We start from the raw sequence: 13957 nt of genomic DNA, 5'->3' as shown, positions 1-13957 counted from the left end.
CATGAACACAATTAAGGTAACATGTCGTGCCCACCTCGGCCGGCAAGGAAGCACAACACGGTTGGATTCTTCTCAACAGCCTTTACTGCAGGACACCTTCATTGTTGACACGGGGACTCAAGCATCAAAGGTGCTCGCCTTATATACACAACAGTATGCTAATATTCTTTCAGGGATTGGGGGTACGAGTCACCCCACTGTCATCCCAGCCAGGGCAGTTGTCTTCAAAGATATTCCTAGCATGGACCACATCTTCACCTCACCAGACATTAAGCACAATAAACACCAGGGGGGCAGAGAACCCTCAGGGGCTGGAACTGGCATGTTCATACACTCTGGCTTGACCTTGGCCAACACAGGTTCAGAGAACAGCCTCTATGTAGAAAGATCTCCTTCCTCGTCTCAGAGTTTACAACATGTAGACTTAAACTAAGGTGGTGGCACACATGTGAGCAGAGGCACCAGCCTAGGCTTGTTCAATATCAAAGCCTACCTGCCACCCCTGTATCACAGTCACAGCAGCCCATCTCATGAGAATTCTAGGGGTGGTGATATTCTGGGTGAATAGTCTGTGTTCTGCTGCCAGTTTCTTTGCTTCCACATGTCCAACTGTGAGAAGGGATTGAGAAAGGGAAGGTGATGAAGCCCTGCTAATATCTACTTGGTGCCACCAAAGACAATGGAGTCTGACTGGCAAGATCTTTGAGTTAGATTTTATAAAACACAACCTCAGGACAGTTAGTAGGTACTCTCAGGAAAGTGTAGAATGGTAGGTACAATGGGACAGTATCCCTGAGGCTGGTGCAGTGGGCCAGGAACCCTGAGGCAGGTAAAACTGGGTAGGGAGACTGGAACAGGTATAACAGTGCAGGGACCCTGGTGCAGGTGCAGTGGAGCAGAGACCCTGGGGGAGGTGCAATGGGGAAGTTGTCCTGGGGAGGGGACCTTGTATTAGTGATCCTGTGGCATGTATAACTGGCATGGACCCTGGGGCAGGTGCACTGTGACGTGCTCCCAAGCTAGAATGTTCAGACAGGTGTGTGTTTGCTTCACGCAGCTGCTGTCTGAAGTAGAGAACACTGGCAACAGCCCCAGAGGGGATTTTGGGAGCTCCTTTCAAGAACGCCATAGCTCCTAACTGAGAAACTATACATTGCACAGATGGGCCTTTATTGAGATGAGCAGATTCTAAGGGGGCTGCCTTGAATAAACAGCCAAAGAAAGCAGAAATGAATAAGAAGCAATTGCACCAGCCATGTCCAAGGTGTTTTTGCTCAGATAATAGCCCCTGATGAAATCGGTTAAGTCAAATCGTCTGTCTGTCTGACTGTCTGTCTGTCATCTATCTATCTCTATCTATCTATCTATCTATCTATCTATCTATCTATCTATCTATCTATCTATCTATCTATCATCTATCTATCTATCTATCTATCTATCTATCTATCTATCTATCTATCTATCTATCTATCTATCTAATCTCCCTGAGGGAAGTCAGCTTTTATTTGTAGGAAGAAGGTCACATCCGCACCCTCTTGTGGTGAAAACGAAGATCGCATGTCGTGAGATGGGTTATTTCTTCCTTTGTATCTTTGTATCTTTCTTTGTTTCTCACTCTCTCTCTCTCTCTCTCTCTCTCTCTCTCTCTCTCCTTCCTTCTTTCCTTCTTTTTTTCTTTCTGTACTTCTTTATTGCTTGATGTCCCTATCAGTATTGGCTGTACCACAGACCCAGTCACAGTGTGACCCAGAAGAAGCCTACCAGGAAAGTTTGTCCTATCTCTAAGATACACTGTATAATACCATAATCTGGACTGCCGGTCAGACAAGACCTGTGTTTAGGAGACTTGTGGACAGAATGAATGTCTGTGAGTCTGGATGTAGACTCTGTGGAAGGCTCAAGTCTCCTGACTGTCCTGAAGCTTCCCACTGTGATTTATTTCCCTCCTACAGAGACAGCCACCTCAGCAACTGCATTTCCTGGTTATCCCCTAATCCTCTTACACTGTGTAGAGTGTTCAATCTCAGGGAGGGCCTGGGAATCTGAGAGACACCACTGAGACCCCTGGGCCTGGCTGACTCAACTTGAGGTTGATGTGGGCTTCCTCATTTTGCTCACCCACTGAGGACCTCAAAAGTCAGCAGTAAAGTTGCTGAGAGGCCAGGAACCTCCATATTGTCCCAAGAGCAATTGTCCTCTTTTACAGGTTCATCCACAGAGCACGTAATTCTGATTGGTGCAACAGACTGGAAGAGTGAAAGACGTCATCTCCCAAGGGCAAGTGCTGTGCTAGTGGACACTGAGGAGCTGCAGGGATCAGACCCCTCCGCATCCTTCTCCAGCCTCTTTTGTTCTTCCTTGATATGTTTCCTGCAGATCTGAAAGATCCATGCAATTCATGACATGGGTTTGAACTTAATCTCAGGACATTTTATTCATTGCCATAAAACTAAGACCAGGTAATTCATTTGTTTGTTTGTTTGTTATATATAAGTACACCGTAGCTGTCTTCAGAAACACCAGAGAGGGCATCAGATGTCATTAGAGATTTTGTGAGCCACCATGTGGTTGCTGGGATTTGAACTCAGTACCTCTGGAAGTACATTCAGTGCTCTTAACCACTGAGCAATCTTTCTAATTTCCAAGCTAACTTTATTAATTCCAATAATGGTTTCTTTATTCAGGTTACATCCTGATCCCAGCCACTTCCCGTCTTCCTTTCTCAGTCCCACCTTACAAATCCTTTCCACCGTAATGCTCTCCCTTCTCTTTGGTACTCCCTTGGGTACCACCCCATCCTGGGGCATCTAGTCCCAGCAGGATCAGGCACCTCCTGTCCCACAGATTTACAATCAGGTAGTCCAGAATGCATAGGGTTCTAGTGGCAGCAACAGAGACTGAGACAGCCCTAAATCTACTTGTCAAATGACCCACATGGAGACCAGCTCCAGATAGCTACAGCAGGCTCTGGGGTTGGTTGCCCAGGCTCTAGCATTCTCCATGGTCCAAGGCTAATTGACTCTGCGGGTCTTCTTGTAGGGTCTTTGACCCCTCTGGTTTGCTTATCCCCCACTCTTCCTCAAGACTTACTGAGCTCCACCTGACATTTGGCTGTGGGTTTCAGCTGCTGGATGAAGCCTCTCCAGAGACAGGTGTGCTACTTTTCTCTCTGCAAGTAAATCAGAGTAACATAAATACTGTCAGAGGTTGTGTCTGTCACATGAGATGGATCTCATTTTGGGGCAGTCACTGTTTGGTTCTTCCCTCAATCTCTGCTCTGTCTTTATCCCTGCACATTTATTGGCAAGACAGATTTTGAGTTGAACATTTCGCGAGTGTATTGATGTTGCCTTCCTTTTCTAGAAATTCTTTCTTGCTACAGGAGGTGGCCATTTCACTCTCTTGCTCTGGTTGTAATCTAAGGTAGAGTCACCCTCATAGACTCCCCCTATCCTCTACTTTACCAGGCATCTGGCAAGTCACCATAGATCCCTGCCCCTTCCTGCCAAGACAGTTTGCATTATCAATTCCTTTCCTCTCCCAACTCCTTCTCCCTAGACCTAATCACCGTTTCTATCTCCTTTCCTGTCCCTTCTCTTGTCCTGTTCCATCACTTCATCCTTCTGAGGACTGGGACTATTTTTTTTTCACTTTCTGAGTAAGATTCACAACTCCTCACATAGGACCTCCTTCTTTCTTCATTCCTAATAATCTGTTATCTTCAACTTTATGGTAATGTCCACTTGCAAGTGAGTACACACCATAAATTTCTCTGTGGTTCTGGGTTACCTCCCTAAGGATGACATTGTCAACTTCATCCATTTGCCTACAAAATTCATAATGTATTTATTTTTAATAGCTGAAGAATATTCCCTTGTGTAGATATTCCATATTTTCTGTATCTTATATTCAGTTGAGGGACATCTAGGTTGCTTTTAGTTCTTGGCTATTGCAGATAAAACCACTATGAACATAGTTCATCAAGCGTCTTTGTGGGATGGTGGGGCATCTTTGGGTTTCTGTCCAGGGATTATTTAGCTAAGTCCTGAGGTAAAACGATTCCCAGTTTTCTGAGGAACTGCCAAATGACTTAGAAAGTGGATGCACAATTTGCAATCCAAGCAGCAATGGAGGAGTGTTCCCTTTTTTCCACATCCTCATCAGCACGTGCTGGATGTCACTTGAGATTTTTATTTTAGCCATTCTGATGCACATAAGTTGGAATCTCAGGGTGCTTTTGATTTGGATATACCTGATGACCATGGATGGTGAACAGTTCTTTAAGTGGCTCCTGGCACTTGGAAGTTCCTCTGAAGAATTTAGCTCTGCACCCCTTGTGTCACCATAGGCCCAGAGGAAAGACAGAAATAGAATCTTTATGGGACCCACGTGGCTTCTCAGGGTCAGTCAAAGGTCTTGGCTCCTTTATTCTCTGTAGACACAGGGCACAGGTCCTGACCTCCATGCACATGCTGCACACACTAAGGATGAGTTATGCTGGCCTCTGCTGCTTCTGGGAGTACTGAAAAACATAATCCCTGGGCCAGGGGAATAATGGGGGACAAGTGAGCTCAAGGCTCCTGCCACCTGCCTGAGGATAGAAGCCCCAGCAGGGTTCTCACTGCTGTGTTCCCCAAGATAATGACAAGCAGCTGTTACAGCAGGCCATGCTCTGGTTGAAAGGGCAGACAGGCACATCCAGGCCCAGAGGTGTGTACTGTTGCCGTGCTTGTTCTGTCTGCTCTTTACCGGCATACTCAACCATGCCACCCAGGATTTCCCAAGTTCTGTCTGCAGTGCTTTGGTTCCACAGAAGCTCTGTGGTCATGGAGAGAATGACAAACCAAGGACCAAGACCCTGCCAAGTACCTGTCCACACTTGACTCCTGCTAGAAGCCAGCAGTATGGGCAACCATGTAAAAGTGGAGATATGGACTACTTTTTTCCTCGGGAGCACTTGTGAACCCCAGGGTCAGGTGAAAAGCTTGATGCCAGGCAAGGACAAGAAGGAGCAGAGTGACCTCACCTGAGCTTGAGGGATAGGGAACCCTTTGACTCACAAACTTCAGGGACATATGTGGTGGAAGGCGAGGCAGGCTGTACACACCCCCATGGTAGCAGGTGGTGTGTGTGTGTGTGTGTGTCTGTGTGTGTGTGTGTGTGTGTGTGTGTGTACCTCTATGTGTGTCCATGTATGTGTGTGGGTGGGCCTGTCTTGACACTTGTCCTGACTGATGCCAGATACCCACAGTTGGCACAGACTCCACTTAACACTAGGGTTTTTGTTCCCAAAGGTTTTCTAATGGAAGGTAATATGCTTCTCGTCAGGGCTAGTTCACCACATTTTGTATGAATGGGGGACACTTATCTATTGGGATTGCATCCTGAGCTAGCCTTGTGGGCCCTCCTCTTCCCACTGTTCACAGTCTGTTCCGTGTCACAATGTCCAGGGAATAGAACCCTCAGATCTGTCAGCACCTCTGTGTGGGTCATTGCATCAGCTGACATGCTCAATGGTTGTGCCAAACTCACATGTTCTGGATGAGCTCAAGATGCGCACAAGAAGGCCTAGATGAGGAGGTGCCGTACTACCCAGCCAGTCAGACTTAAGTTCCACTCTGACAAACGTTAGGAAGAGGTGCAGATGTGACTCACAAAAATGCATCCACTATTGGGCTCAACTAGCAAGAACCTGTGAGCAGCAGTGACATTCAGTTTCCTCTTATCCAAGTAAAGGGACATCAAATACTTCTTTGGACCTTGGGCAGTCAAGAAATCTTGAAGACTCCATGGGTAAATAATGGACCATGCACCATCCCAGAACCCCAGGACTGAACCTGCTTGAAGCCCCTGGAGCTCCTTGGCTAAGGTGAGGAGAGCAGACCCCAAACAGCCCTTTACCAGTGCGTCAGCAACACTGTCACACCAGATGGAGCAGACTCCATAGCCTGAGGTGTGCAGTGAGGGCTTTTTTCCATTTCATGCAGTGGTGTCTTGTATGTATGATCTCGTATGGAACTGAGACATACTGCAAGGGAGGCTTTGTTTTGGGTAGAGTTAAAAGCAAGACATGAGAAGAGGAACTGCAGAGTTGTGATCTAGGAGACCCTGCAGTAACCAGCTCTGGGTCCTTGGAGCCTAGGCAGGCTTTGCAGTCACAGAGCTCTATCTACTGCCCAAGTCCCATTCTGACACCTTCTCTAGCAGATAAGACAAGAGCCCAAGCTGCTTCAGGGCTAACAAACACTTGTTTCTCTCAGACATTTTTGCTCCAGAGAATCCTAGGAGCTTGGAGACAGAACCAAGAAAAATAGGGTCAATCCCAAGCCCTAGGCTCATGTCAGAGCAGGGTCCTCTCCCGACCCCGCCGTCTCCTACAAGTGGGCAGGGAAAGGACTGAAGTGGTGGGCAGAAGTGCTGAGGGCCAACAACTGACTTGCATGGAAATGGCTGGAGGCTGATCATGCTGGAATGCTCCCAAACCACCTTCAAGGCTGGCTGGCACAGACAGGGCTGCTATATGGCTCTTGCCCAGACCACAATGTCCTCAAGGGTAGGGTCTTCCCCAGGCAAGTATAGTTCCTGAACTTCATGCCATTGAGAGAGCTAACCTCTTGAGGACCCAGCTGGTCCACCAGTGTGCAGTCTCAGGTTGCTTTGGGTGAGAGAGTCGTGAGCCATCTGTATGATTGAGCAGACACTTGTTGTCCAGGCTGAGGACATACTGGTCACCTCTGCGGTCATTCTCTGCCTCTTCCACCTGCAGAGAGATACAACAATATGGTGGTAGTCTTCACCCTGACTTTTGGTTCTTTCTATGCTTCTACAATTCCAGGATACCAGGTCTACACAGACCACCTCATTCTGGCTATTCGATCTGTCCTGGGCCCGATAGGCCATCCTGTTGGTTGCTCTGTCTCACAACACATTTCCCTCTATGTTGCCTCGGGCTGTCTCCTCTAAGCATCCCAGCATGCATCAGCTCCATATCCTGCCCAACCTACCTTCGGGTCACTGAGAATTCCAGATACTTTAATGTTCTCCAGGATGGACTGTGGGCTCTTGTCTTTGTCACATTGATCTTAGAAGTTCTTGGGAGCCTCCATGCCATGGCATAGGATGTCTTTGTGTCCTCAATGGGCCGAGTGATTCCCTGCAGTGCAGGACTCTCTCCTTATTGTTGAATTTTGGCACTTATGTTTTTCAGGAATGGCTCTAGATGTGTTCACCACACACTACCCTGGAAGACTGGAGAGTTCAAGGATGGCCAACTTTCACTTAATCAAACTTTTCCATAGACTGTGTGGGTCCCATCAGCTGAGAGTAGCCTCCACTTTGCAATGATGTGCAAACTTCTGCCTTTCAGCCATGATGGACTTTAGGATCTGCCCTGAGGATCCTACACAAGCCACAGGTAGGAGATGTGTAAATGGCACATGTTACTGGGTCAGGTTAACAGTACAGTGAGGCTGTTCCAGACGCTGCCAGTTATCTTCCCACGCAATCATGCAGTCACTGTGGGCTCATCCACAGACACCTCCCACTCTCCCTGCTGGGAGTTAGGCTGGATGCCTGCTATGTGGGAACTGCCTTGGCTTGTGGAGCAGAGTCAGAAGCAGTGGAGGAGATGTTGTCTGCTGCTTTTATGGTCCTCAGTGCCCAGGGCATCCCTGTGGTCTGGGTTCAGGTCCAGCTCCAGTGAATCATTGATGTAATTTCAGGCCATAGATGCTCCGGACACGATGAGGTACAGGGTAGACCAGGAATGAGGGGGAACCAAGCAATCCAGGACCCTGTGGGGACCAGTGAAGCCATTATTCCATGTCATGTCTCAGGCATGATGCAAGGCTAGGAGCTCTGTGTTCCCTGACAGAGGGGGATGGGACCCTGACTCCCACAAAATGCTCTTCAGACCTATTACACCATCAGGTTTGAGGAGGTCTTCCTCATTAAGAACATTCCACACATCTTGCCTCTGCCATCAGACTCTATCTTCCATGGGTGAACCCCCTCAGGAATATTGACATGTCTTCTATGAATGGTTAATATTCTGTTAAGTAGTTTTCATAAACAGTGCTCAGCAGAGTATGTGTATCCACAAGAAGTCATTTTCAATTCTCTCAGGGAAAAGGAAGCAAAATCCTCCTCCTCCTCCTCCTCCTCCTCCTCCTCCTCTTCCTTCTCCTCCTCCTCCTCCTCCTCCTCCTCTTCCTTCTCCTCCTCCTCCTCCTCCTCCTCTTCCTCCTCCTCCTCTTCCTTCTCCTCTTCTTCCTCCTCTTCCTTCTCCTCCTCCTCTTCCTCCTCCTCTTCCTTCTCCTCGTCCTCCTTCTCCTTCTCCTCCTCCTCCTCCTCCTCCACATTTTTCTCCTTTTCCTCCTCCTCTTCCTTCTCCTCCTCCTCCTTCTCCTCCTCCTCTTCCTCCCTCTCTTCCTTCTCCTCCTCCTCCTCTTCCTTCTCTTCTTCCTCCTCCTCCTCTTCCTTCTCTTCTTCCTTCTCCTCCTCCTCTTCCTTCTCCTCTTTTTTCTCCCCCTCCTCTTCCTCCTCCTCTTCCTCTTCGTCCTCCTCTTCCTTCTCCTCCTCCTCCTCTTCTTCCTCCTCTTCCTCCTCCTCCTCTTCCTCCTCCTCCTTCTCCTCCACATTTTTCTCCTTTTCCTCCTCCTCTTCCTTCTCCTCCTCCTCCTTCTCCTCCACATTTTTCTCCTTTTCCTCCTCCTCTTCCTTCTCCTCCTCCTCCTTCTCCTCCTCCTCTTCCTCCCTCTCTTCCTTCTCCTCCTCCTCTTCCTTCTCCTCTTCCTCCTCCTCCTCCTCTTCCTTCTCCTCTTCCTCCTCCTCCTCTTCTTCCTTCTCCTCTTCCTTCTCCTCCTCCTCTTCCTTCTCCTCTTCCTTCTCCCCCTCCTCTTCCTCCTCCTCTTCCTCTTCCTCCTCCTCTTCCTTCTCCTCCTCCTCTTCTCTTCCTCCTCCTCTTCCTACTCCTCCTCCTCTTCCTTCTCCTCATCATCCTTCTCCTTCTCCTCCTCCTCCTCCTCCTTCTCCTCCACATTTTTCTCCTCCTCCTCCTTCTCCTCCTCCTCTTCTCTTCCTCCTCCTCTTCTCCTCCTCCTCCTCCTCCACTTCCCCCCTCTTCTCCTCCTCATCTTCCTCCTACTCTTCCTCCTTCTGCTACTGCTACTGCTGCTGGTGCTATTGCTTCTACTCCTGTTGCTGCTGTAGCTTCAGCTGGTGTCTTTTCCTTGGCCATGTCTCTGATGTCATCTCCTGTTTATACTCCGGAGATGACAGAATTTCCAGATGGCACTGTGAAAGCGACAAGACAATTTATTCCAATCCAAAAAATAAAAAAATAATGAGTTAGAATTCTTAGATTACTATTTGGGGCTTTGATTGCCTTACTATTTTATTATTTCTTCTTTTCTACTTCCCAGTTGAGATCTTTGAAAGAAATTATTTAGAAATGTTACCTATAAAATCCTATATATCACTAGGTCTTAGGAACAAAAAATCAGTATGCAAAAAACTATGCATGCATGCACGATTCTGACCATCAACAATAACCAGCAAACTAGACTGTTGATACTTATTCAATGACAAACTTTGTTATTAGTTTTGAGACTTACTGAAATGTGATGTTACTTTTGAAAAGATAAGAATCTGTTCTGAGGCACTTGTAATTAATGACCACATGTGCTAGGACCAGTAGCCCAAGGATGAGGCTATGAGCCCATGACCCTCTAGTCATCACCCTGTGGGAGTTATTGTCCTAAGGGGGAGATAGAGTCCATGTAAAGGGATTGGGCAGCAAGACAATTCTGTAGAGTGGCATACACATCATTCATATTGAGTCCCTGCTTGGGAAGAGGAGAAATCAAGAAGAGAGAGAAGGCTTTTTGTTAGGGAAACATCATAAAGAACTTAGAGAAGGTACAAGGTAAGAATTGTGGGGAAAATGGAAACCAGAGACAGAGGAAGGACCAGCATAAAGCAAACTGGAAAGGACAAAGCACAAAGGTACCTGGGCTGTGCCTGCTGCTTGTACTCTGGACTCTCCTGTGGCTCATTTCCAGGGCTAGTTGCTGTTCTCCCCCAGGCGAGGTTTCTTTCTCCTTGACAAGCAGCAACACAGCTTCCTCGGGGCATTTCCTTTATTCCTGGTCCACCCCTTAAATCCTCTGGGCCAGACGTGCTCAGGATGGGCTCATCCTCTGCTGGGGCTCTGTGGGAGAGTAGATTGTCCTATTTTCTTACTGCTACTTTTCTCAGTGAAGATGCTTGTTGGTTGAAGGCATGGGATACTCATGGCACATTTGTGATAGTGGTCCTGTGTAGGTGTCTTAGGAGTGGCCTGAGAAGACCAGGGACATTGGATCTTCTGCCTCCTCTTGGACTAGCCTTCTGGCCATAGCCAGACCTTGACCATGGGAGGATGACAGTAGCAAGGTGACAAGAACTAGCGCCCTTCCACTCCTCTTTAGTTGTAATCTGAAAGCAGCAGCAGGATCAAGGCTAGGGAATGGGGCTGCAACGGGACTCACTTGCTGTGCCTGGGCTATGCAGCCATCCCCCTGGAGGTCCTGTTCTTGTAGGAAGCAATAAGTTGCCATTGCCTCATTATATTTTCTTTTCATTAAAGAGTATTTTATTACAGAGGCTTGGAATCTAATACATTCCATCGCATCCAAAATTGCAGGGTCTGGTGTGAGGGGGAGTAGTTCTCCATAAGGACTTGGGAACCCCTTCCAGTGTTCTTTCAATCAGGAGTGTTTCATCACCTCTGTGGCTGTTGATCTATAGCTGGGATTTACTGTCAGTAACAGACTAAGGAGGTCCTACAGGTTTTCTGAAACCCCACAGGAGGAAGGATACACCCTTGCCACAGCTTGTCTTTGAAGCTCTTGGATGATCAGTGAATCTAATTCGAACTTTCCCACCACCATATAACACAAGACCACTCCTATGGTCCACATGTCATTCTTTGGCCTGTCTTATAGATGGCCAAGGAAGAGTTCAGGGGCACAAAAAGAGTATGCACCGCAGTGCTGGGTTAGCATTTGTCCTGGTTGAAATTGGGTGCTAAGACCAAAGTCGAGGACTTTGACCTTTTTGTTTTTATCGATCATAATATCATCCGGTGTGAGGTCCCTGTGAACTATACCAGGCCCATGGCAGTAGCTCACTGCTGATAATACCTGTTCAAATATTTCCCGGGCCTGGTCCTGCTCTATGTGCCCTGACTCTCTGTTGGCCTTCCACCAACTCCATTATGAGGTATATTCTAGGTTTGCTCTCAATGATTTGGAGGAGCGAGATGATGTTCGGGTGGTTGGTCTTTATATGTTTGCTTCCGTCATAGCTTGCTGGAACCACTGCTTGTACTTTAGGAGAACTTTGACAGCCACTGGGGTGCCTGAAGCCAGTGGTGGGCCAGGAGGACCTGGGCGTGGCTCCCTTGCCCAATTGTCCCCAATACTTTGTATTGGGAGTGAACGTTTCCCTCCTCAGAGATATTGGGCTTGGGGATGGAGTGGTAACTCCTCCTCACTCTGTGTAGACATTTTATCAGTACTGATGCTGTCTAAAAATAACATTAAAAAGTAGGAATCAAATAGTGAAAAAGATGTGGCAATACAGGAGCTAAAATTACACATGTAAATAATCAAAACAATAACATACCACGTAAGAACATAAAAACTACCACAATAAATAAAACCAGACATCCTAATAAAGCATAAAAAAATCAAAACCTCAGTAAGGAAATAGCCAGTGGTCTTGCAAATATATGGCCTAAATCTATCTCTTGTATTCATACAAAAAATCAGTCAATCTATAAATAAGAAGCCAGCCATCTACATAGGCCTTTAATCTGATATTATGGGGTTGGCATATCAAATGCCTGGGAGCCACTGGTCATCCAGCCCAGATACTTGGACAGCTGCAGGCCAGTGAGAGAGCCTGTCTTGAAAATAAGATTGATGACCTACCTCAGGAACAGCAGCCAGGCTGACTTCTGGCCTCTACATGCTCTTACACTGAGGTGCAGACAATATAGATACAAAGGGCAAAAGGGGATGGAGACACACATACACACACACACACACTCACACACACACACACACACACACACACACACACACACACACACACACACACACATCTCCCTGACATACAGGCCACCACGTAGATGTAAGAGGATACTGCACTGCACCCAAACACTTTCCATATAAAGTCAATCCTCATGCTCAGGTACTAATCCGTTGTATTTAAACCTTTCACCGTTTTTGCTATTCCCTGTATTGTGAAGTGTGAATTTTTATTTTATTTTTCTTCTGCAAAAAGAAGAGACAGAATTTAGCCCTGGAGACTCCCTAGGACCTGGCTGGAAGTGAGGCCTGGAGAGTCATGTGTGCTTCTGGAAACAAATCTCATTCATATGATGCTTCCCTGAGTCAAAGGATGTATGGAGGGCTCTATGCCCTATCTAGGATTGACCTCAGTATATTAATGGGAGCTGAGACTTCTGTCTGATAGAACAGTGCCACCCTCCTGCAAGATGTCTGTGATGGTTTGTATATGCTTAGCTCAGGGAGTGGCACTATTAGGAGGCATGGCCTTGTTAAAGTAGGTAAGTCACATTGGTCATGGGCTTTAAGACCCTTTTCCTATCCACATGCAAGCCAATCTCCCCCAACCAGCCTTCAGATGAAGATGTAGAACTCTGAGTTCCTCTGGCACCATGCCTGCCTGGTTGCTGCCATGCTACCAGCTTGATGATACTGGACTGAGTCTCTGAACCTGCAATCCTGTGTTCATTAATGTTGTCCTCATAAGAGCTGCATTGGTTGTGTTGTGTCCCTTCACAGTAGTAAACCCCTAAGTGAGACAATGTCCATCTTCCCTTCCCCAGCTTCCAGACTTTAGAAGCTTCACACATGAGCGGCATTCTCTTGGAACTATGAGGCTAAGAGGCTGTAGGTTGTCTGCTTGATCTGAGAGTGCTAGGATATCCTGCTCCTAAGGGAATTGTTACTGCTCCATTGCAATACTGTGAATAGCATCAGCAGGCTTCTGCTTTGTACTCCCTGAAACAATACTGTCTTCTCCAGGAGTGGATCCAACAGCTCTCAGAACCTCCTCCGGAACTATGTGTTTCCCAAGGATTACCTGCACTTGCTTACACACCCATATTCTGAGTTCTGAAAACTTTTCAAAGTCCATTCATCTGAGACTGGTGAGTTCAGAACAGTAGTCCCAAGTGTCTTGTCCTAACCTGACATTTCACTCTCATGAGGCATCACCTGCCCTTGACAGATGATTTTCCCACAGGACGTTGGATGTATGGGGAATTGTGTGTACTGACTCCTGTCAGATCTGCACAAGATGGCATCAAGGCCCCATTTGCTCTTCTTTATGGAATTCACATTCCTGGCACTGTTGTTGGTATTTAGGTCCATGTCAGTCCATAGTTATATGTTAGCATGGAAACCCAGGGCAGTTCCCTTCAAAGATATTCCTAGTATGGGCCACATCTTCACCGTGCCTGACGTAAAGCACAGCAAAACACCAGGCAGGCAGAGAACCCTCAGGGGCTGGAACTGGCATGTTCAAACACTCTGGCTTGACCTTGGCCAGCACAGATTCAGAGGACAGCCTCTATGTAGGAAGATCTCCTTTCTCCTCTCAGAGTTTAGGACATCTAGAGTTAGGCTAAGGTGCTGGCACACATGTGAGCAGAGGCGGCAGCCTGGGCTTCTTCAATGTCAAAGCCTACCTGCCACCCCTGTATCACATGTCAGAGAAGCCCATCTCATGAAAATTCTAGGGGTGCTGATATCCTGGGTCAATAGTTCATGTTCTGCTGCCATTTTCTTTGCTTCCATGTGTCCAACTGGAGAAGGGATTGAGAAAGGGAAGGTGATGAATCCTTCCAAGTATCTACTTTGTGCCACCAAAGACAATGGGTTCT

General features: G+C 47.3%; 1 protein-coding gene across 2 annotated transcripts; it reads right to left on the bottom strand.

Moving 5' to 3' along the window:
• Positions 1-1680: 1680 nt before the first annotated feature.
• LOC148007006 (uncharacterized) lies at positions 1681-10210 on the bottom strand. Of its 2 annotated transcripts, XM_087598753.1 has the most exons (5): positions 10010-10210; positions 7005-7793; positions 6612-6760; positions 3091-3169; positions 1681-2378 (listed from the first exon to the last, which is right to left on the bottom strand). In XM_087598753.1, exons 2-5 carry the CDS (start codon positions 7109-7111, stop codon positions 2201-2203), a joined length of 513 nt encoding a protein of 170 aa, XP_087454879.1. In that variant the 5' UTR covers positions 7112-7793; positions 10010-10210; the 3' UTR covers positions 1681-2200. The 2 variants fall into 2 exon arrangements, 1 of the variants encoding a protein (XP_087454879.1); XR_015645982.1 differs by lacking the exons at positions 1681-2378; positions 10010-10210 and adding an exon at positions 4253-4538 and having other exon boundaries at positions 2418-3169; positions 7005-7147.
• Positions 10211-13957: the final 3747 nt, after the last annotated feature.

The sequence above is a fragment of the Rattus norvegicus genome, chromosome 1, assembly GCF_021556685.1.
Source record: "Rattus norvegicus strain SHRSP/BbbUtx chromosome 1, alternate assembly SHRSP_T2T, whole genome shotgun sequence".
Lineage (NCBI taxonomy): Eukaryota > Metazoa > Chordata > Mammalia > Rodentia > Muridae > Rattus > Rattus norvegicus.
This window is presented reverse-complemented; position numbering and strand designations above follow the sequence as displayed.